At 47.9% G+C, this 24,941-nt stretch overlaps 2 protein-coding genes across 2 annotated transcripts in view; one reads left to right on the top strand and one right to left on the bottom strand.

Moving 5' to 3' along the window:
- LOC308158382 (Krueppel-like factor 13) overlaps positions 1 to 5,974 on the top strand; it is a gene marked incomplete at both ends in the record, with an annotated part of 8,744 nt that extends 2,770 nt beyond the window's left edge. The window contains one exon of the mRNA XM_080531970.1: positions 5,592 to 5,974. Within this exon, the coding sequence (XP_080388096.1) occupies positions 5,592 to 5,974 (383 nt within the window). The remainder of the gene's footprint in view (positions 1 to 5,591) is intronic.
- Positions 5,975 to 23,326: 17,352 nt separating this feature from the next.
- Positions 23,327 to 24,941, bottom strand: part of LOC308158381 (OTU domain-containing protein 7A-like) — a gene marked incomplete at both ends in the record, with an annotated part of 37,531 nt that continues 35,916 nt past the window's right edge. The window contains 2 exons of the mRNA XM_080531969.1: positions 23,327 to 24,057; positions 24,714 to 24,918. Coding sequence (XP_080388095.1) covers positions 23,327 to 24,057; positions 24,714 to 24,918 — 936 coding nt within the window. The remainder of the gene's footprint in view (positions 24,058 to 24,713; positions 24,919 to 24,941) is intronic.

The raw sequence follows: 24,941 nt of genomic DNA, 5'->3' as shown, positions 1-24,941 counted from the left end.
CAGCCAATCCAGTGTCTAGTTACAAAACGACCAGCCAATCCAGTGTCTAGTTACAAAACAACCAGCCAATCCAGTGTCTCGTTCCAGACCTGCCAATCCAGTGTCTCGTTACAAAACGACCAGCCAACCGAGTGTATTGTTACAAAACCACCAGCCAATCCAGTGTCTAGTTACAAAACGACCAGCCAATCCAGTGTCTAGTTACAAAACGACCAGCCAATCCAGTGTCTCGTTACAAAACGACCAGCCAATCCAGTGTCTCGTTCCAGACCTGCAGCCTCTCCCCTGGCTGGTCGTCCTGTGACTGTCCTCATGTAAGGTCTAGTGGTACTCTGTAATTATGACAGGAAGACCATAAACTCATAAGCCTGTTTTGATTGAGGCAATTCCCGTTGTTAGGGCTTGTTGATTGTTGAGTTGTTGTGTGGAGCTAGCCAGTGTGTTTTAAGTTTAAGGGAGGGAGGGAGGGAGGGAGGGAGGGAGGGAGGGGGGGAGGGAGGGAGGGAGGGAGGGAGGGAGGAGGGAGGGAGGGAGGGATGGAGGGAGGGAGGGAGGGAGGGAGGGAGGGGAGGAGGGAGGGAGGGAGGGAGGGGGGGAGGGAGGGATGGATGGAGGGAGGGAGGGAGGGAGGGGGGGAGGGAGGGAGGGAGGGAGGGAGGGGGGGAGGGAGAGAGGGGGGGAGGGAGGGAGGGAGGGAGGGTGGGTTCCATGTATTCTGCTGGTGGAATAGTCCAGAGGGCAGCATATTTCTGGGTGTTATCTCTCTCTCTCTCTCTGGCAGTGTGTTGTGACTTGTGAGGTCTTGGGGTCTGAGCTACTTTGTGTTGACGAGGCTGATGGAGCCGGGAGAGGAGATGGTCTGGAAACAGAACCTGAGCGTGTTGTGTTCTCTGTGTTCTCTGTGTTCTCTGTGTTCTCTGAGGCCTCGTGGCTCCACACACGGACCCAGTTATGACACGTTTCACTCTCCACATGACTCAAGTGCATAGTACACACCCCCCCCACACACACACACATGCATACACGCCCCCCCACAGTCACACACACGCATACACTCACACACAAACTAACGCACACACACACACACACATGCATGTACACACCCACTAACGCAAGCACATACACACCCCCCCTGCCCCCCGCCACACACACACACACACACACACACATACACACACACTAACGCATGCACATACACACACAAACACACACACCCCTGATCTAGTGAGTCACCTTGGACAGGCGTGATGAATATTGAAGTGGTGAGATGATCTGTTAACAGTACTGCTGTACAGGATCTGTTACCCTGTCTGTCTGGGGGGGGGGGGGGGGTGGGGTGTATGTGTCTGTCTGTGTATCTGTCTGTCTGTCTGTCTGTTACCTGTCTGTCTGTTGTTACCCTGTCTGTCTGTCTGTCTGTTACCATGTCTGTCTGTCTGTCTGTTGTCTGTCTGTCTGTCTGTTACCCTGTCTGTCTGTATGTCTGTCTGTCTGTCTGTCTGTCTGTCTGTCTGTCTGTCTGTCTCTCTGTCTGTCTGTCTGTCTGTCTGTTACCCTGTCTGTCTGTCTGTCTGTCTGCCCGTCTGTCTGTCTGTCTGTCTGTCTGTCTGTTACCCTGTCTGTCTGTATGTCTGTCTGTCTGTCTGTCTGCTGCTGTTGTTGTTGTCGTCGTGGCGCTAGCTTACCTGCAGCTCTATAACCAGACTCGTGCTTCTGACTCACCACAGCCATGATGAGTCAGACTTACGGCTCTTTTGTGTTGGCAGGATGACGAGTCAAGTCAGAGATCTGGGGGTCATTCACCTCCTGGTTAGCCCACTTCTTCTCAAACGGACGTCGGAAACTAACAGTTTTGTTGGGTTTTTCGCGGTTTGCTTCTTTCTTTTGTTATAACAAACACAGAGCTGTCGTACAGACTCGACGTTGACTTGCTGACTCACGTCGTTTGTTTGTGGGGAATCGCCGTTTGTGCGCGACCCATGTGTGTCTCTGTGTTACAATGGTTGTAAACGATTTCTACCTCCGATTTCTAACCCCCCCCCCCCCCCACACACACACACACACCCCAGGCCTCCCCTGGCCTAAACCCTAAACCTAGCCCCAGCCCAGCTTACTGGTTGGCTGGTTGGTTGGTTGGTTGGTTGGTTGGTTGGTTGGCTGGTTAGTTGGCTGGCTGGCTGGTTGGTTGGCTGGTTGGCTGGTTGGCTGGCTAGTTGGCTGGCTGCTGGTTGGTTGGCTGGTTGCTGGCTGGTTGGCTGGCTGGCTGGTTGGTTGGCTGGCTGGTTGGCTGGCTGGCTGGTTGGTTGGCTGGTTGGTTGGTTGGCTGGTTGGCTGGCTGGCTGGTTGGCTGACTGGGTGACTGGTTGGTTGGTTGGCTGGTTGGCTGGCTGGCTGGTTGGCTGACTGTGTGTCTGTGTGTAACTGACCGTGTGTCTGTGTGTAACTGACCGTGTGTCTGTGTGTAACTGACCGTGTGTCTGTGTGTAACTGACCGTGTGTCTGTGTGTAACTGACCGTGTGTCTGTGTGTAACTGACTGTGTCTGTGTGTAACTAACCGTGTGTCTGTGTGTAACTGACCGTGTGTCTGTGTGTAACTGACCGTGTGTCTGTGGCAACGTGTTACGTTCTCCGCTGTCCCCCCACGGGGACACAGACCCTAACTGGGGGTAGGAACCTTTAGAATGGAGCTCTTTGTTCCCTGGGTTGTTTTCCTAGTGTGGCACTCCTGGACAATGTGTCTGGCTCTGTGTTTTTCTTTCTGCTATGTGAAGCCTGTGTCACCTGATGGGAGGTGCAGATTGTACACACGACTACGTGGAAGGAGTGGAAAACTGCCTCACGCTTTGTTGTCTGCCATCTGGCACACACGGGTCATGTGTGAACACTGTTTTATAGCCGGTGAAGAGGGGGGAGAGGGGAGGGGAGGGGGGGGAGGGGAGGTGAGAGGGGGGGGAGAGGGGAGAGGGGGGGGAGTAGGATGGAGAGGAGGGGGGAGGGTGTAGTTGGTCTCGTAGCGTGTCATTGATAGTTGCGTGCAGGGCTGAGAACAGGGAGTGCTGTTTCAGAGATCCCTATCATGTGGGGGCCTACGTGTGTGTGTGTGTGTGTCCTCTGTGCTGTGAGGAGAAGGCAAAGCTCAGCAAGAACGTTGGGATACTCCATTGTTGTTATTGAGTGGTTTGGCTAATTGCTAGTTCGCTAACCCTAAGCCTTGTTGTGAGCCATGTCGGTCAGGCAGTAGATTTAGCTAAATTGCCCACGTATGATTTGGATCTGGTTTTGTTGACATGCGTTTGTTGCTTTAAAAAGACGTTGATATGATATTTATGGGTGGCGGTTTATTTCTGTTTTATATGGTCACGGTCGAAAGTTTCGTTCGACGAGACAAATGTTTTTAATATGTCTCCGGGACGACATCAAAAGACCCACGACATTCTAACCAGTGCTCGCCATGAAATTGTAGTAATTCGAGTAATTGCAGATGTTTTGGATCTGGTCTATAATGTATCCGTTATGGTGTGCCTGTGTGCGTGTGCATGTATGTATGTGGGTGTGTGTTTGTGTAGATACAGTACGAAAGGTCATCCTAGGGTCAGCTCAGTTTGACAGTTTGTTTTGACTCTACGCTTTGACTGTATGTTTGGTATCGTTGCCGTTACTAGTGTCAAATACTAGTGTAATAAATAATACATACTAGTCAGGGTTCCCACGAGTCCTTGAAATCCTTGAAAGTTTGTGAATTTGAGGAAAAAAAATCAAGGCCTTAAAAGTTTTTGAAAATAGACATGGGTCATTGAAAGTGCTTGAATTCCCCTCTCTCTCTCTCTCTCTCTCTCTCTCTCTCACACTCTAAAAAAAAGATATATTCAAGAATGTTTACTTAGCTCGTCAACTAGTAAATAAGTCTGTATTGCTTAACTTTACTCATATTTCACAATATGTTGTTTTGCTGTGCTGTGGTAGAGAAGGCAAGAGACCATCTAGTGTTCCCACATTCAAGCCTCTCTTTTTAATTGTTGTCTGTGAGCGGATAACGATCCTGTATGAGGCCCCGTTAACAGCTCCTCCAAGGGAGTTAACTCTCTTGGTCTAATGGTTAGCGCGGGCCGTCGGTTATGCGGGAGATCGGGGTTCGACTCCCGCATGGGGCGAGTTACACTAGAAGATTCCCGTTTGCTACAATATACATTCTCATCTAGATCTGTCTCAAACTATGCCGTGTTGGGTCCTTGAATTTGAGGGAATTGAGTCTTGAAAGTCCTTGAAAGGTGCTTGAGTTTGATGTTTCAGAAGGTGTGGGAACCCTGACTAGTGTATTTGACTAATAAACAATAAGTACTAGTGTATTTGACTAGCTTTACCTCAGCCGAGAGTTGGTATGTGTGTGGTGTTCACATCAAAGTGGTCCACACATACAGTAGAGATGCAGTGAACACTATAATCAACAAGCCGTCAACAGCGTCGTGTTTGTTTTCGACCACGCTCCAGGCTTCAGGCTTCAGGCTGTATTTTAACAGTGTGAGAACCAGTCTTAGCACAAACACGGACCCTGTCACGGTGGCGCTAGCGGTGACGTTTAAACGTCTAAAATATGAGTGTTATGTTAAGGCCCGGACTTCTTCAGCACACAGACGAGGGAACTTGACCTGCTTATTATCTTGAACACACCTCTATTTACCGCTGATCCGTCCATCCACGTGAGCAGAGCAGAGAACAGAGAGTAACAGGTATTTTCACCTGTACAGAGAGTAACAGGTATTTTCACCTGTTTCCACCAACACAGATTGCAAGTATCGCTGCATTTGGACTTTGGCTCCATTGGTTGAAAACAGACGTTGTTTTGTCACTTGCCGCCTAGTCTGTCTGTGGTAGAATGTGTGTGTGTGTGTGTGTGTGTGTGTGTGTGTGTATGAGTGTGTGAGTGAGTGTGAGTGTGTGAGCATGAGTGTGTGTGTGAGTGTGTGAGCATGAGTGCGTCACAGTATGAGTGTGTGAGTGCGTGAGTGTGTGTGTGTGTGTGTGCGTGTGACTGCCCCCCCCTGAGTCAGAAACATTGACCCCTCCCTTTCCCCCTCCCTCCCTGTCTGTCAGAGACATTGACCCCTCCCTCCCCTCTGTCAGAGACATTGACCCCTCCCCCTCCCTCCCTCCCTCTGTCAGAGACATTGACCCCTCCCCCTCCCTCCCTCCCTCCCTCCCTCTGTCAGAGACATTGACCCCTCCCCCTCCCTCCCTCCCTCTGTCAGAGACATTGACCCCTCCCTCTCCCTCCCTCCCTGTCTGTCAGAGACATTGACCCCTCCCCCTCTCTCCCTCCCTCCCCGTGTCAGAGACATTGACCCCTCCCCCTCCCTCCCTCCCTCCCTCTGTCAGAGACATTGACCCCTCCCCCTCCCTCCCTCCCTCCCTCTGTCAGAGACATTGACCCCTCCCTCTCCCCCTCCCCCTCTCTGTCAGAGACATTGACCCCTCCCCCTCCCTCCCTCCCTCTCTGTGTCAGAGACATTGACCCCTCCCTCTCCCTCCCTCCCTCCCTGTCAGAGACATTAACCCCTGACCCCCTCCCTCTCTGTGTCTCTTGTCTTTGCAGGCGAGCGTCCCTTCCCCTGCACCTGGCCCGACTGCGACAAGAAGTTCGCCCGTTCCGACGAGCTGGCTCGCCACTTCCGCACGCACACCGGTGAGAAGAAGTTCGGCTGCCCGCTGTGCGACAAGCGCTTCATGCGCAGCGACCACCTGATGAAGCACGCGCGCCGGCACGCCGACTTCACCCCCGCCATGCTGAAGAGGCCGTACGCCGTGGGCGTGGGTTCAGGTTCGGCGGGGGTCACACGACCGGGCTCCCTCAGCGACTACAGCCGCTCCGACGCCTCAAGCCCCGCCCCCACTAGCCCCTCCCTCAGCCCTTCCCTTAGCCCCCGCCCCCCCCAGCCCGGCCTTCAGTCCAGCGAACTCGCTTTAAGAAACATTTAAAAGGGGGACACACATCTGGGATTCTAACAAATAACCAAGCGGTTATAAACCAACCCCCCCCCCCCCCCACCCACCCTCCCCCCCCAGCCATTTCTTCTTTCGGTAAACAGCTGACGGAGGAAGGAAGGAGGGTTCTGGAGAAATGGAACCACCCCTCCTCTCGGATTCATAGACGGATGCAACGAACGGATGCAAGGACCGACTGACCATCCGCGAGATCGTAACAGTCGTTTTCAACAAGTGTTATGAAGCTGTATTCTCCTACCTAAACATTGGGGAGTGAAACAAGCGTATAGATTTGAGGTTCTGACGGGGGTAAGGAGGACTGTTGAACTTCTTGAACATATTCTTTCGGAATCAGGGGCTAATAATATATCATCATAAAAAAAAGAAAAAAAGAAAAATGGATGTACCAATCTCAGATCGCCCCTTTAAGCATCCACACCGCCCCCCCCCCCTTTACGTCCGGACACACCCATAAGACACACCCGCAGTTTCGTTGACTGACCCGTTTTTTTCCATGTCGGTAGTGGCCGATGGAATGGACTCTCCAGTCCAGGGAGCAGTGTTGCCAGATGGGATTATTTTCCAGCCTAACCACAGTCTGAAAGTCCGCCCAGTGTGATCATAAGTAGCCCAATTGGGCGGGAATACGCCCCTAATCTGGCAACACTGCCAGGGACTTGATGCCCCGCCCCCCTACTCTACTGTGATCCAAGGACTACAAGGACAACAAGACCACGAACACTCTGATTGGCTCAGGGGTCAGTGGGTCAGTGGGTCACTGACTATCAGTGCTTTGACTGGACCCAGTGTTTGAGTTGGGCCAGTACTCTCGACCCAATACCGTGTACCAGTACCAGCACCTCACATTTTCTACAGTTTGACAATACCGGCACCTTGAATACTCACAAAAAAAAGAAGAAAAAAAGAACACCGGTCGGTACTGTCGAATCTGGATCAGTACCGTCTCCTTAAAATGTGTTTTCCGCCGCATTCTTCATCCTGCTTCAAGCACTGATCGGCGGACCCGTCCTGAATTAAGGATTCTCTCTGTTCTGTTTTAACCTTTGACCTTTGCCAATTCTCTGCTTGCTGTTACTGTACGTTTAGTGATGTACCTACCAGCCTATCATAGTGCAATCTCTTTTAGAAACTCGACAAAGACAAAACAAGACAAAACATTGCCTTTATTCAACGTCTATATTTCCATGGTTATATAGATGTGTGTCGGTTGGTTCCTTTCTAAGCATCTGGCTGTTGTTGTTGTTGTTGTTGTTGTTGTTGTATTTAAGTTGCATTGTTGTTGTTTTCTACAGTGAGATTGAACTGGTTCTGGATACTAATTCATACACACCTCAGGATTTAATATAAAACCGTTGATCTTTTTTTTTTATCCACTGCACAATACAAACATCACTTTACAATGAAATTCAACCCTGTGTTGACGTTTCTTTTCTGCTCAGGAAAGGCCTTGATAGCTTGAAAGAATTCAAACAAAACTCACACACACACACACACAAACACACACAGACACACACACACACGTACATACACACTCCTTCATTCGTAACCAGTTGCTTTTCATATATTGTGTACGGAGTGGTCGGTAGGGATGTACATAAAAGGTTGTGTTTGTGTGTGTGTGTGTGTGAGAAGTGTGGAAGAGTGTGTGTCTGAAAAGGTGTGTGTGTGTGTGTGAGAAATGTGACGACGGTGCCTGTCTGCAGAGAGCTCGTGAAGGAGACGAGGAGGAAGAAACAAATGACGTAGAATCAACGAAATGCGGAGAATGAGAATGAGGAGAAATAAAAATCCCCAAAACATCGGCCCCCGGCGTGTGAAAAGCTCCATATATCTCTTGGATCGACAGACCGGTATCTCCTGGAGACAGAGACTTAGAGGGAGGAGAGGAGGAGAGGAGGGAGGAGGGAGGAGAGGAGGGAGGAGGGAGGATAGTCCCGTAGGAGGCTTGTGGAACGTACTAGGCCCCCAGTCAAAAGCCTCTAATCCTATTCAGATGGAATGGGGGGGAGCACCCAGTGAGGTCATCCTTAAGAACCCCTCCCCATTGTTGTTCCTTTACGAGCCTCGCCTTTTTCTTCTGCCCTGAAGGAAGGACCCGGAATGGGGAAAGGGGCTGGACTGGCCTGTCCGTCGTTGCGAACCAGGGGGTGGGGGGGGGAGGCCGGTAGAGGTAGAGGTGGAGGTAGAAATCAGACGACGGGGCTCGTCGTTGTAAATCCACGGGATTCGTGGAACGAGGAACAGGATTTCTACCTCCACCTCCACCGGTAGGCCTCCTGCTGCTCCATTTTGTTTCCCCTCGGTTGTCCTCACCTGAGCGACATTAACACGGTTGTAGAAAGGCAGGCAGGGAGTTTGAGAGCCTCCAGAGAGACCCCTCTTCTTCCGCACGCTTCCCTTTCATCCCCCAGGTGTAAACCAGCCACGGTCGGTCGGGGGAACATACAGTTCGGTTAGCCGAGGAGGAGGAGGAGGAGAAGACAGGAAGCGAGGGAGGAGGAGGGGGGGGGGGGGGGGTTAGCGACCGTAAAAGATGAATACAGTGTTCGAGAACCGTCGTAAAAGTCGAGCGGTTTCCTGATTCCCGCGTGGGAAAGAAACGTCTCGGTTCCTCCTCTGCGGTGGCGGCGGTGGCGGGGAGGTAGCTCTTGTTTTGTTGTTTTGTTGTTTTCTTTCTTCTTCTTTCTTTCTTTCCTCCTGATCCCTCGTCTCCACGCGACGCGACACGTCCTCGTCCCCCCCGGACGGCAGGCAGACAGCAGACGTGGCGGTGTGTCTTTCAGATCTGTTCTGAACGCTGAACGGAGAACGGATGATCGCCCCTCTGGGGTTTTCCGTCTGGGAATCACGGATACAGAGATAGGCAACGACGCTCGAGCCTCTGTGGCAGAGGAGCAGCTGGTTGGTAGGGAGGAAGCGGAGGACTCGGGGGCTCGTCGTAAACAAAGCACAGAACTCAGACAGACTCAGGTGCACCTGTAGGATCAAACACACCGTCCTGTGGTTTCCTTCCAGGGTTCCCACGGGTCCTTGAGATCCTTGAACGTTTGTGAATTTGAGAAAAAGATCAAGGAATCAAGGTCTTAAACGTTTTTGAAAATAGCCATGGGTCATTGAAAGTGCTTGAATTCCCCTCTCTCTCTCTCTCTGTTCTAGTGTTAACTGTCACTTTCAAATTTGAAATAAGATGTGACAGTTGGTGATGTGGTGTTCTGGTGTTAATGAAGGTGTGCGTGGCAGGGTTCCCACGGGTCCTTGAAATCCTTGAAAGTTTGTGAATTTGAGAAAAAGATGAAAAAGAAATCAAGGTCTTTTGAAAATAGACATGGGTCATTGAAAGTGCTTGAATTCCCCTCTCTCTCTCTCTCTCTAAAAAGAAATATATATATATTCAAAAATAGCTCGTCAACTACTTCTGTCTCAAACTATGCCGTGTTGGGTCCTTGAATTTGAGGGAATTGAGTCTTTGAATTGGGTCCTTGAAAGGTACTTGAAAGGTGCTTGAATTGGATGTTTCAGAAGGTGTGGGAACCCTGTCCTTCCCTGTCCTGTGTGGTACAACAAGGCCGTCCTCCGATGTCTACCTCCGCCAGCCTCCCTTGTTCTATAGCCACATACGTTGAGTCAGACGTGTGTGACTACAGGGTTCAAACCCGGGGGTCTTCTGCTCACCGCTAGACCGTGTTAGCTCACTGAGCTAAGGGTTAGACACGCGGGAATCACCTTAATGTTCCCTTCGTAGCTTCTTCTTCTTCTTCTTCTTCTTCTTCTAGGCCTTTACAGTCGATTCCAGAATGCAGTGGAATGCATTACCTCAACATGACCGTGCTTTTACTGCTGCTTTTAACGCTACGCTCATTATCATAAACAGCCTCTGGCCTCTCGTAAAACACACACACACTATCTGGGCCAGGGGAGGGAGGGAGGCTGGTGGTGGTGGTGGTAGAAAACGGAGGACCCGGGCTCATTGTAATGCATGGGACGGAACATTCTGGTTGATTCCTCCTCCTCCGCTAGCCTCCCCCGATCTGTACCACATTCTTTTTTTTTTTACAGTAGCTAGCTCGCTGACAGGGAAAGCTGTGTGGGTCTTTGTGTCTTTGCTTCTGTTGGACCTGCCGCTCGCTAGCACAAGAAAGCCCCAATGAAACTCTCCGATCGACTCTCCAGTCATAGAGAGGAAATGCTAGACCCAAGCTAGCTTTCAACACTATGTCGCCAATCGTCAATGGACACAGTATATACAAGGCACACTGTGAATTATGGCAAAGCCTCTTCTTCCTCCAGGGCTAATATAGTCTGACTCCTTCTCCCCGAAGAGGGCTTAACTTCACAACTGGCTAAGCTGGGGACTTGGCTGGGCTGTGTTTGCGCGCTTCAGTGTTGGCTTTCAGTGAATTGGCCGCGTGCGAGCGCACACACACACACACACACACACACACACGCACACACACACACACACACACACACACACACACACACACACACACACACACACAGGGAAAGTAGAAGAGAGTCCAGCTGGAGAGTGTAAGAAATGCCTCTGAAGGGGGGAAGGAAGCAGGTGTCATACCCCGTGAATGGCCAGCCTTGTCTCCCCCCCCCGGCCCACCCCCCCCCCCCCCTCTCCCTCCCTCCCCCGGCCCCTCCCCCAGCCCCTCCCCCCCATGCCTCTCTCCCCACAGTCACCTCCAACAGCCATAATCTCCTTCTTCTGTCTCCGTCAACAAAACACCCATAGAAAAACATACCATAAATCCACTGATGACTCTCAGATAACCCTCGCTCGTAACGTAACACACACACACACACACACACACACACACTGTTCATTCAGAACATTCCATATACCTCTTTGCACAGTCAGTCAGTCAGTCAGTCAGTCAGTCAGTCAGTCAGTCGGTCAGCCAGTCAGTCAGTCTTGGTAGTAATTATTCATCTCTTCAGTGTACTGTGAGAGCAGCCAATCAGGATGCTGCTTTTCTCTTCCTCTGCCCCCTCCAATCCCACAATCCAGCCAATGAGAGAGTATGAACTGTCATTTCTTAAACTGTCATTAAATGGATCATTTACCCAAGCTACAACCATTATATATGTGTGTTTTTTATATGGTGAATTTTCCCTAAATCAAACAGAAAGTGACATGCTTAAAAACACCTGCTAGAAAATCGTTATGGGTTCCCCATGATTGTCTTTTGGTCAATGGAATAAGATCAAAAGATATGTTTTTTTAACTTAACCCTTATTGATGACAGCCTCAGTGAGGTTGTTCACATTCGATTACGGAGGCAGGGTGTGTTTTTGACCTTTGACCTGAGTTTTAGTTGGAAATAACAACACATATATTTGGTAGACTTCAATGCTTTATTTTCCAGGCTTTCCGTTATTACTAGTATCTCTATTGTCATTGTAAATTATAGCTATGTTGTGTTTTGTACATTTAGTTATCACCTCCTGTGTGTGTGTGGATAATGATTTGAATCTATCTGAGATATTATTATGACATGTTTCACACGTCGTAACGTAGAGTAATACACACATGCATAACAGGTGACGCACAGGTGACACACAGCAGGGAAATGATTCTGGGAGCAGGAAGTGACATCATTTCCTTCATTAATAACTTTGCTTTCATCCCTCTCTTATTAGAACGGTATGATGTCATCATAATAGAAAGGTCTGTCTGGGTGGTGTTGCTATGGTTACGGTTATCATCAATCTGATGAATGTGTGCCAAAGGCAAAAACGATATCATTCCAACAACAACAAACTAGCTATAAACTGTATTAGCTTAGCACAGATCATTTAAACATTCTGTCTTTGTAAGATACGGGTTTGGGGGGGGGACGGGGACGGGGGGGGACGACAAGAGTGGTGGAACTCAATTATATGTAAAGAGTAAAAATGCTCAAATGTTTCTCTTGTCTAAAGTTGACGTACCTATCCTCATAATGTCATTGAAAAAGGGATAACAGCGTATTGTCTCATTTCAGAATATTGTATTTAGTTTGTATTGATTTGATACAGTGTATGATCTACAAATGAATGCCTATTCCAAAGGGTTGATTATTTTTTATTATTTTATTCATACCATGTACCTGTACAACCTGGTGTATCTGACTCTCATTTTATGTAATGTATTTATTTTTGAACATGTATAATACTTTCATTTACTGTAAGACTCTTTTTTTTTTTATTCCTGTATATTGTTTAGTAGTGTATCTCCAGATAGTGGTGTTCTGTTGGAAGACTGTTAAACTGTCAAAAAAACAAAAACAAGACAAGATCAGCCAATGTTCAAGGCATCAATGATCAATGATGAAAGGTTTTGCAGAATTATCTTCACCCTGATAAAAGAATGAGAAACTATTGCTGTGTGTCTCCAGTCTAAGGTGTTTATTGAACACTGTGCCTCTGCCTTTTCAAACAACATCCCTCATTACGTGAGCTTAGAATGATAAGGTTCTATCTCCGTCTAGGGGAGTTCAGAGATATTGAGCGTCAAAGTTTTTACATTCCATTATGTTTTGTGAGATGGAACCTTTGTATTTTATTAATTTCTAACTAAAGAATTTCTACATTTTAAAAATAACACCACACAGACATTAATAAACACCTAATGGTTCAGATTATGTAAAAAACTCAAAAATTGAGATAGAACCTTATGATTCTAACGTCACGATTAGGGGTACTGTCATGATGGCACTTTGAGAACTAGTACAGGTGAGCTATAGTACAGGTGAGCTGAGAAAGCATTCACACCAGGGGAGGCTGGCGGAGGCACAAATCATCAATCTTATCAACCTGTATGGCTGCCAGCGAGACCTGGCCGAAGTTCTTGTCAAAACTATTATATGCTCTCCCAGACAAAACAGTGTAGAGAACATTCCAACACGTTCCATCTGTTGGTCATTCTGTATCTCCAAATGCTTATTAATGTACGTTATGGGGTACCCACTGTGACAGTGGCGGACTCAGGCTGTTTGAAGGGCAGGGGGGGCGAAAAGAAAAAAAGGGTACCTACTGCACAACATGGGACTCCATCTGTGCACATGGTCAAGTTTAGACCATTGGAAGGGCAGCCAATAGGGCACGTCCTCTAATGTTGCCACTCAAAAGGGCACTTTAGTGCGACATTTTTCAACTGTGGGGGCACATGGTCAAGTTTAGACCATTGGAGGGGCGCTAATAGGGCACGTCCTCTCATTTTTGCCACTCAAAAGGGCACTTAAGAGAGACGTTTTTCAACTGCGGGGGCTCCAGGAGGGTCGGTCGCCCCCCCTGAGTCCGCCAGTGCCACTGTCGCTAGCTTCTTCTCTTTATTGGGTAGAATAGAACACTATACATGGATATGAGTCATATCCTGTCCTCTCTAGCTTTTCCTCCTGAGAAACAATGCAGATGAAATATTGTCTTTAAATCAAAGAATCATGAAACACGGGACGTGATGTTATACTGTCCGTTGTCGTGCCAGTGGATGGTACACACATGAGGATTGCCTTGATGTTGAGAGTGGCATGGGAGCTGTGTCTCAGACATGGGAAGGATGTTACATTTCGGGACACATTGTCAGTAGAGTACCTTTGAATCATGGGGTGTTTCGGCCTTTCAACACTAGACGCCCTCATCTAAGGCGGCCAGCTACAGGGTGGTCAAGCCTGAGCTTGTGTCCCATTGCCCAATCATGAGAATAATTGCCTGGTTGTTTAAATGACGCAGCCCACAGGACTATGCAAGCAGTGGTGTAGTCTAGTTGTTTCTAGTGGGTATCATACTGTGATTTTTCCCTCCCAGCCTAATATCGTTCATTTCGGAACGCTATAAATCTGTGCTCCGTGTCTAACGTTATATATATATATCTAAATTAAATGTTATAAGGCTGATCTGTGCATGATAGTGCTGCATTTTGACATATTTCATGTCGCATCTCCCCCCGTTGATGGTATATGACGCTATAGTCAGTCCCAATGGTCCAAAAGTCAAGTGCTTCGTGACACAGACTTTTATGAAATGTTAAAGTGAATTTTATGAAAAGTGAAGGTTCTGTCACAAAACGCCGTTAAGTATCCTCACACATTTTTAAGTGGGTATATGGAAATGCTTGGCCTTTCCTAGTGGGTATACAGCCTTTCCTAGTGGGTATACAGCATAGTCCTGCGTATCACGTAGACTACACCACTGGCTGCTTCTTTCGGCCGCTTCAGAGACTGATCTAATTGTCAACAACATGTTGGTACTGTAACCACTTATGGCTGGCCTACTGTCCTGATGTCCCCCCTTTGTAAATAAAACCAAACTAGTCCCCGGCTGGTTTTTATGTTTCATACCACAGCAAAGCTACCGTACTGTACTGTATGTTTCTCAATCAACTCTATTGCTTTGATGTTGAACTATCATCAGTTGTACAGTCCCATAAATATTTCAGACATACATATGAACGGGCTGGTCTATTTACTGTTGCTCTTTCATGCCATTTCTTACATTTTATGACTCTATTCAAATACAAAAATGAACAGGATTGTACAATGTTACGTTGTCTTAACTTGTATGCATTGGATTGTAGTTCTATGTGCACACTATGCAGTTGTTCATATTACAGTATACGCAGCACTGGAGTTGAGGGGGGATGAGGGGGGATTGCATCCCCCCCTGAAATAAAAACAGTAAAAATCATCCCCCTTCTAAAACTGCCTTCCTCCCTTTCCATCCCTTATGTCATTTTATCAATGAACGTGGTGTTACTGCTATTCCATTGAGTAAAATACTGTGGGCGAGGGAGGGGGCACGCACACATGCAATGACAATTTTACCACCAAGTCACTGACACTGAAGTCACTGACGCTGTGGGGATGCTAAAATTGTCCCCATATGATAAAATCCACCATCCTCCCCTGATTTTCTTTTACAACGTGAGTACTGAGTATAAGCAGTTTTTGCATCCTACTCAAACAGGAAACGGTGACTGTAACCTTAGACACACAGCCAGCTGAACCTACACAGTCAATCTTTGGCTGTGTTAGTTCTTCTTCTGTTGCATATACTCTCTATAGGCTACTCGCAGGTTCCCTTGAGGACAGAGACATCTGTAGTGAACTCGGGAACTCTCTCGGCCACGTTGGCAAATCACTATCACACATCCGACGCGCCTCTCATTGAACCCAGAGAAGTGGACGTGGCGGGAAAAGAAACAGCTTTTGATTCAGATGAAATATGAAATGCGCGTTAAAGTCAAGTCGTTGATTGCCCGAGCGAATAGTTAGCGTACAAGTTTGATTTAAGTCCTAGAGAACAAAAGATGATTCAGAGGCTCCCTATAATAATAATAATAATAATAATAATAATAATAATAATAATAATAATAATAATAATAATAATAATACATTAGACTTATATAGCGCTTTTCTAGACACTCAAAGACGCTTTACAAACTGAAAAGATTGAGTAGTGTAAATAAAAAGAAACCAAAACTAAATAAAATAAAGTATAGGGGTCTAATTAAGGTAGTGCTGGTTGACTACACACACACACACACACACACACACACACACACACACACACACACACACACACACACGCACACACACCTACACACCTACACACACACACAAACACACACACACACACACACACACACACACACACACGCACACACACACACACACACACACACACACACACACACACACACACACACACACACGAACGATCACTGTGACAAGGCAAGCTGTCAATCACACTTAAAGGACCCTGTGGTCGCTAGGGACATCTTTTGGCTGCCATGGCGATGATGTCAGGTCCGTACAACGTGGGTGGCGGTGACGGCAGGCGGAGGAGGGGTGGACACGGATCTACGTCCTCTGAGGGTTCCAGCCCTACATGACGTTAGAATGATAAGGTTCTATCTCCATTTTTGGTCAAAATTGAGTTTTTTACATAATCTGATCCATTAGGTGTTTATTAATGCCTGTGTGGTGTTATTTTTAAAATGTTGACATTTTTTAGTTAGTAATTAATAAAATACAAAGGTTCCATCTCACAAAACATAATGGAATATAAAAACTTTGACGCTCAATATCTCTGAACTACCCTAAACGGAGATAGAACCTCATCATTCTAAGCTCACGTGATGTCATAATACCTATAGAACCGTATCATTCTAAGCTCACGTGATGTCATAATACCTATTAGAACCTTATCATTCTAAGCTCACGTGATGTCATAATACCTATAGAACCGTATCATTCTAAGCTCACGCCGAGTCGTATTCATTGGAGGGAACAGCTCTCAGAAAGGAGCAGGAAGAAGAAGTAGCCTCCTATTACCATCCACACTGCCCACTCTCTCTCTCTCTCTCTCTCTCTCTCGCTCTCTCGCTCTCTCGCTCTCTCGCTCTCTCGCTCTCTCTCTCTCTCTCTCTCCACAGAGAGTAACATAACACACTCTCACTCCTCCACAACGTGTAGAGAACAGACAGGCTGTTGGAGGGCAAGGACAGAGGCAGAGGCATCGAGCTCTGAAACTTTAACAAATGTTGGGGAGGCTGTGTCTCAGGAGGTAGAGCCGCCGTCTAATAATCGCAAGGTTGGCAGATCGGCGGTTCGAACCCCGGCTGGCCACATGTCGAAGTGTCCTTGGGAAAGACACTGAACCCCCAAATTGCTCCCAATGAGCGGGCCGGCGCCTTGCATGGTAGCTTGCCGCCATTGGTGTGTGAATGTGTGTGTGAATGGGTGAATGAGAGGCCGTTGTAAAACGCTTTGGATAAAGACGCTATATAAGTCAGTCCGACTGCCAATGGCGCGTACTAGATTACTCTTCCTGCTACGACTGGTGAATTGATGATTCACTTGCTTAGTCAAATGTATCGACTTAAATGGGGCGCTTAGGTGGCGTAGTGGGTTAAGCGTCGACCATGTAACCCAGTAAACAAAGAGTCCAAAAGACGTCCTCAGGGAAGCCGGGAATGTGGGTCTTTCTAGGACGTCCAGATGACGTCTTTCTAGGACGTCCAGGTGACGTCTTTAGGACGTCTAGTCCACGTCCTAGACACGAGAAGCAGGAACTAGCAATGCTTCCAAAGAGGTGGAGCTGCTAGGCTATAGTCAACAAAGCCTCATGCACTCTCCTTGGACGCCTCTCCTGCTATGTTCTCTGGCCTTGCCATAACAGGACCCCGACAACAGTTATTATTAAAGGCGCTCCACATGTACTCTGGCTCCCCTGTGGCCAGCACTCCAGTTGAGGGGGGATGAGGCCTGAAAAAAAAAACAGTCAAAATCATCCCCCTTCTAAAACTGCCATCCTCCCCTTCCATCCCTTATGTAATTTTATCAATGAACATGGTATTACTGCTATTTCAACATTTAGTTTTGCGCATATTGAGTAAAATACTGTGGGCGAGGGGGGGGGCACGCACACATGCAATGACATTTATACCACCAAGTCACTGACACTGAAGTCACTGATGCTGTGGGGATGCTGAAATTGTCCCCATATGATAAAATCCACCATCCCCCCTGACTTTCTTTTACAACTTGAGTACTGCTTGTGACCAGGAGTCAGAATCGCAATTACAATGATGGAGCAGGTCCCTGTTTCCCTGATAGCAGTGGAATGTGAGGTTTTGTAAGAGTTTCAAATGATGCATCTTTCCGTAAACACTATCTCTCCACAATCCCTGTCGATTTTTTCGAGGTCATTATACACTGTAACGTTTTCCTCACAAAGGAAATGAAATTAATAAAAAATATGCCATCTGGAATGCCCCCAGAATGCAAGGAGGATCCGACACAAAAAAGCTTTGAAAAAAATAAACGATTGAAGACAGACCAAAAACATGACACAGGTATAAATTATTTTATTGTTATTATTTTTGACACATACAATCCCATTGCTGATGGGCTATATGAACCACACACTACCTCTCACAAGGTTAGACAAAAGAAAACTCTGAATTTCACCTCATACACTCACTGATATTGGCGCTAAAGCTATTTTTTTTTAAACTTTTTAAATTCAATATCACAACAGTGCTTTCTTTGAATAAATGGGTTGAACAGTCCAATTTTCAAAGGTCTCTATCGTTATTGCAATGAGGGCAAACTAGGACACTTAAACGTTCAATTTGGCTTCTTCTTTGACACATATAACCCATATATAGACATTGTACAGAGTGACGTAGCTCGTTTTAAACCGTGTGAGGTTGTCTCTACCAACAACACAATACAAGGACAATTTATTGCAAATTAAAGACCTGAAGGTCGATGCCAAATCACTGGTGTCCCCACCCCCACCCAACCCTCATAGGACAACTCTGAGGTATTTCAGATTAGGCCATAGTGACCCCAGTAAACAAAGAGTCCAAAAGACGTCCTCAGGGAAGCCGGAATGTGGGTTCAGATGACGTCTTTCTAGGACGTCCAGATGACGTCTTTCTACGACGTCCAGATGACGTCTTTCTAGGACGTCTTATGGACTACAGAATCATCTGAACCCACATTCCGGCTTCCCTGAGGACATCTTTTAGACTCTTTGTTTACTGGGATAGTAACTTGATTAATTGTTTAACAGATGTTTTTTATAGTTATTAATACGGTTAATGCTTTGTTTGTTTCTGATCTGACCAGCCCAAAGCGTGGGCGAAATAGGTGATTGCATATCGGCCCCCAAATGAAATGATTTAAAATCTATATTTATTTTCTTGTTATTATTTTCGCCAGTTATGAGCCACAGATTCGGGCGGCTTAGGCCTTGTACACACGGAGACGAATTTGGGTGTATCTGCCAACGTGTTTTCTATCGTATGGACGTTTCGTCCACACGGAAACGCGTTCTCGGGAGCCTGAAGACGCTATTTTTTAAAACCGGGTCCCAGAGTGAACAAATCTGAAGACGCCACCCTTGCATTTCCGTCTTTACAAGCCATACGCATCTGTCCTGAACCGATGACGCCATAGCCCCACCTCTCCCTTAACCCGCATGCGCTAACCCAGCCAACAACAACAATAACAACAACAACAATGGCGCCTTACATTGTTCTTCTTCGTGTGATTGTTCATCGCACGAGTTTTGCGCATGTTCCATTCTTCTTCTCTGTTTTTGGTGTAATGTGTGGCAGCGTTTCAGCATTTTCAGTGGTTTAGTTTGGACGCACATATTTCTTGAGACGACTTCGTGTTTACGGAAAAACACTAAAATGAAAAAGAAAAAGATTGGTTCTGTCTCCGTGTGGATGTGGCCTTATTGCCTCAGTGCGAGCAAGAAGAGAACGTCAAAGTTAAGAATCTCAGAGTTTGTTTATATTTGTTTATAAGGCAAAACCTGATGAACAAAACGAAAAACTACAGATTTCATATAACGTAGCTCAGCTAGCTGTTAGCGCTGTTCAATGCAAGATAGACACTGGCTGGCTGAGGAGTGACTTAGGTCTTAAGGGCAGTGTTGTATTTTAGGAAAGACAGAAGTAGTTATTATTATTATTGTTATTATTATTATTATTATTATATCGTCATTAAGCTACAATTGAAACAGCTTTATAAGTTTCAGGTCAAACATGGCTGATGTTTAAATTGCAGCATTTTCATTAAAGACAGTCTGTCATTTTACCAGTAATTTCAAATAATGTATAACTGTCTGCCCTTTCCATAACCAGACACTGATGTCTTAACAGAAGATCTCACCTAGAGCCCTCAAATTCATTAATCTTAATATATTTAATAATCAGAGCGAAATGTAGTATAATATTTGTCATACTTTAAATCTAAGATGGGATATTCATACACTTATAAAGTGATCAACTTTATAACACACTTATAAATGAGTTTGATTGATTTCGATGTATTTACTAAATAAAATGAAATCTGTTGAACAATTAATCATGTTCGTATGGCCTTAGACTCAGAGAGAGAGAGAGAGAGGCACCCACCCACCAACCCACACACACCAACCCACTCACACACACACCCACACCCACACCCACACACACACACCCACACACACACCCACACCCACACCCACACCCACACCCACACACACACACACCCACACCCACACACACACACACCATCTGGACTTGCTTTCGACATATAGATTCAAGCTCTGTCTCTGCATATGCATACAGTAATACAGTATAGGTACAGGCGAGGAATTCTGTACCAGTAAAGTGAGTTAGTAGCTGTCACACAAAACGAAATTGCAGTTTTTCATCCACATGTTAACTGTACACATCATTCCAAACCACTCTGCATGGAATTCACTCTGGTTGACATGACAACAGCATCGCCATGGTTTCCCCCCTCATCATAGGCCAACGTGGTACTGTTGAAATAAGAAGCCGACAACAACAACACAGTATGTTGTGCTTTTTAGAAGATCTAATACTGTATATAGATATCACAGACAACTGAAGTGACCCATGTGTTACGTGTGAGACTCACTCCATTATGATTATCCATTTATGATAAAAACCAGACAACTGGTTAAACTCAATGAATATTGTTTGATGTTTGGTCACATGTCAGCCGTTTACAGATCAGAGTTACTGTACCATGAGGGTGTGTATTCGGTTGTTAAGTCTGACGTCAAACGTGACGTTTAGCAATTTCCCGGGTTCCAAACCAGAAATTCCCCGCACCAGAGTACCAGTGTACTACAGCGGTAGAATGACACAGTTCAATCTTTTTTGGGGGACTGGGATCTATTCATACAACAAGGGACGCAGCACTTTCCTGTTCTCCCCATATTTCTCGGCGTCTTTGAGCCTCAGAAAAGCGCTCTATAAACATAATGAATTATTATTATTACTGAGGCATTTCGAAGAGAGCGCCTCAGCCAACGTTGGACCCGGAAACACGTCACGACTTAACAACCGAATAGAGTTTACCTCTGGTCTTGCAAATGCATTGAAGGACTTTTTTTCTAAACCCCATTTCAACCCAACATCCCTGCTTGTCCATGTAAGACTAATCGAAGCTATAACGACGACAACAACAATGCAGACTTCTGTGTTTAGTTTTTTCCCTTAGATAATATGGCGTCAGATCAGTTTCTTAGTTTACACTGTTGTTCTCAGTTGCTGTTCACACAGATGGTCTGTTCCTTCCTATGGCTGTGCACTTAAAGGAACCTCCTACCAAAGTGAAAACAGTGTGTCCATAAGAAAAAAGCGCAAAATATTGCTTCATGGCATTTTGTGAAAATCATATAAAAATATTTTTCTATATTTTACACTTTTTTTACGCCTTGGCTTGTAAATTCCCCAATAGCCGCCACCACCACATTCTCTAAGTCCATAGACAAAAAACACACAAACCCCTTTTATTTTTAATAATATACTCATCCATTTTGTTTCCTCATTCGTTTTGCTATGTACATTAGTATCGAATGTGCAAATTAATAAGTTAAGTTGTGTACATTTAAATGCATATAAAATAATATTTGACCTTTGACCTTTGAAGAGTTGAGTCCGTGTAGCGGTGGGTGACGCAATGGAGGATCACCAACTGCCAGTATGATCAGTAGAATGTTCACAGAGTGTTCGAGAAGCCGTTAACATCTTTGGCAAGAAACATTTTTAGATCGTTAAAAGACTGAAGAAGCAGCGTGGTATTTAGTGTTGTTGCATGTTTTCAATATCGTTTATTGACGATAATCCTCTTCCTTCAGGCTTTTGAGCGATGAGCTCAGCTTCAGCTGAACAACAACTGTAATACTGTAAGAAAGTAATGAAAAAAGATGTGTAGTAGTGTAGTAGATCCTGGCCAAAGTTGTTAACCCCCTCAGACAAACGCTCTGTTCGCTCATCTCAACTAGTTGTGCCCTTTTTACAGTAGCGTAACGCTGATACACTATACAGAGGTGACACCAATGAAGGTTGATATTTTTATCTTTCAGCCTTTCCTAAGCCGTTATCCTGTGTGTCTGTACTGTATGTGCACTCTTTTGTTTCTCCCTGCATGGCCACTGACCTGTCCAGACCTGTCCAGACCTGTCCTGACCTGTCCTACCCTGCCCCGTCCCGTCCCGTCCCGTCCCGTCCCGTCCCGTCCCGTCCCGTCCCGTCCCGTCCCGCCCTGTCCTACCCTGTCCTGTGCTGTTCTGCCCTGTCCTGCCCTGTCCTACCCTGTCCTGTCCTCTCCTGCCCTGTCCTGTCCTGTCCTGCCCTGTCCTGTCCTGTCCTAACCTGTCCTGTCCTGTCCTGTCCTGTCTGTCCTGTCCTGTCCTGTCCTGTCCTGTCTGCCCTGTCCTGTCCTGTCCTGTCCTGTCCTGTCCTGTCCTGTCTGCCCTGTCCTGTCCTGTCCTGTCCTGTCCTGTCCTGTCCTGTCTGCCCTGTCCTGTCCTGTCCTGTCCTGTCCTGTCTGCCCTGTCCTGTCTGCCCTGTCCTGTCCTGTCCTGTCCTGTCCTGTTCTGCCCTGTCCTGTCCTGCCCTGTCCTGTCCTGTCCTGTCCTGTCCCCTCCTGTCCTGTCCCCTCCTGTCCTGTCCTATCCTGTCCTGTCCTGTCCTGTCCTCTCCTGCCCTGCCCTGTCCTGTCCTGTCCTGTCCTGTCCTGTCCTGTCCTGTCCCCTCCTGTCCTGTCCTGTCCTGTCCTACCCTGTCCTGTCCTGTCCTGACCTGTCCTCTCCTATCCTGACCTGTCCTGTCCTGTCCTGTCCTGTCCTGCCCTGCCCTGTCCTGTCCTGTCCTGCCCTGCCCTGTCCTGCCCTGTCCTAACCTGTCCTGTCCTGTCCTGTCCTGTCCTGTCCTGCCCTGCCCTGTCCTAACCTGTCCTGCCCTGTCCTAACCTGTCCTGTCCTGTCCTGTCCTGCCCTGCCCTGTCCTGTCCTGTCCTCTCCTGCCCTGTCCTGACCTGTCCTAACCCGTCCTGTCCTGTCCTGCCCTGTCCTATCCTGTCCTGTCCTGTCCTACCCTAGTCCTGTCCTGTCCTGTCCTGTCCTGCCCTGCCCTGTCCTAACCTGTCCTGACCTGTCCTAACCCGTCCTGTCCTGTCCTGTCCTGTCCTGTCCTGTCCTCTCCTGTCCTACCCTGTCCTGTCCTGTCCTGTTCTGCCCTGTCCTGTCCTGTCCTGTCCTGTCCTACCCTGTCCTACCCTGTCCTGTCCTGTCCTGTCCTGTCCTGTCCTGCCCTGTCCTGTCCTGTCCTGTCCTGCCCTGTCCTGTCCTAATCTGTCCTGTCCTGTCCTGTCCTGTCCTGTCCTGTCCTGTCCTGTCTTGTCCTACCCTAGTCCTGTCCTACCCTAGTCCTGTCCTACCCTGTCCTTTCCTGTCCTGTCCTGTCCTGTCCTACCCTGTCCTACCCTGTCCTGTCCTGTCCTGTCCTACCCCTGGTTGCTATCCCGGCCTGTGCGTCGTCTTCCCCTCCCTCTCCGTGCGTTTCAGCTCCTCCTTGTAGCAGTAAGAGCAGTAGTTCTCCGTCTCCGGCCTCCCGTAGAAGGAACACTTCTCCCTCCTGCACCTCCTCTGCTGCAGGCAGTACATGGTGGCGCAACCGCCCCCCACTCCTCCCCCTCCACCTCCTCCTCCTCCTCCTCCGCCTCCTCCTCCGCCGCCTCCACCGCGTGGTCCTCTGGTCGTCCGGTCCGTGCAGGAGTTGCTCCCCCAGGTCTGGGGGGAGGAGTCGGCGTCGGCGTACTCCAGGCAGTCGCGGATGTCGCTGGCGTTGAAGCCATTGGTGTAGGTGTGGGACTTGTGCTCGCCGGGCATGCTGTACGGTTCGCCGGTTCCCGCTCCTCCTCCTCCTCCGGTTCCGGTTCCGGAGGAGGAGGCGGAGGCGGGGTGGTGGTGGTAGCCGCCGGTCCGGACCCCGGACATGCGCGCGGGGCTGCAGCTCTGGGAGGAGAGCGAGCGGTTCTGCTGGGGGTAGGTGGAGCAGGTCCGCAGGGTGCCCACCACCGGCCGGTAGGGCTCAGGGTCCTCCTTCTCCACCGCCGCCGCCGCCCGGGGGTTGCTAGGAGACTGGGAGGAGACGACGCTGCTGCTGACGTCACGGAGGTGGATGATGCTGGAGCGCTGGAGGGGCGGAGTCTGGCTGTAGTGGGCGGAGACGGGGACGGGGGCGGAGCCTGGAGGGAGGATAGGAAGGAACCGCGTTAACCCAGTAAACAAAGAGTCCAAAAGACGTCCTCAGGGAAGCCGGAATGTGGGTTCAGATGACGTCTTATGGACTGCAGAAGACTACCTAAAGACGTCACCTGGATGTCCTAGAAAGACGCCATCTGAACGCGTTGTGAATATCTGTATGGTTCCGTAGGAAACATCCTACAGGCCGAATCTACATGCAGACACAGAGGTGCGGCAATGTGTAGGAGGTCGTGTGGTAAAAAAAACAGGAAAGGGCACTGCCCTAAACTGGTTTAGATCCTACCTACAGAACAGAAGCTACTATGTCTCCATTGGCAACTTTGTGTCTGACCAAATTAAAATGACGTGGGGTTCCCCAGGGGTCAATCCTTGGCCCCCTTCTATTCAATCTCTACATGCTTCCATTGGTTCCACACAACATAAAAAAAGATCAAAATTGGCTACCACACGTGTGTGGGTGTGGATAACACTCAAATCTACATGTAAAAGTGTAAGTAAACCCTGATGACTTAAGAACGTTAAAATCATTACATTCTCGTGAAAGGCGGTAAGGTAAATATTATCCTAAAAGGACCATTGTAAAGTCGGAAAACACGGAAAAAACAACATAAAACAAGACGTGAATAGAACGACCTACCTAGTATGCTTCTCCTCGTAGCGGCGCCATTGCTGGGGGAGGAGTGGGGCGAGGGGCTGTGGCGCCCCTGGATCTTCAGAGCCAGCTGGGGGGGGATGTGGGGGGGGGTCTGGCTCCGGTGTAGCCTGGCTGGGGACGAGTAGCCGTCCTGGGGGTTGGCGGCTGCCGCAGGAGGAGGAGGAGGAAGAGGGGGTACGGGGGGAGGAGGGGTGGAGGTGGAGGTCCTGT

Source organism: Nansenia antarctica (assembly GCF_963989245.1).
Source record: "Nansenia antarctica genome assembly, chromosome: 5".
Lineage (NCBI taxonomy): Eukaryota > Metazoa > Chordata > Actinopteri > Argentiniformes > Microstomatidae > Nansenia > Nansenia antarctica.
Note: the sequence above shows the minus strand (reverse complement) of the source record. Positions and strands in the feature narration are given on the sequence as shown.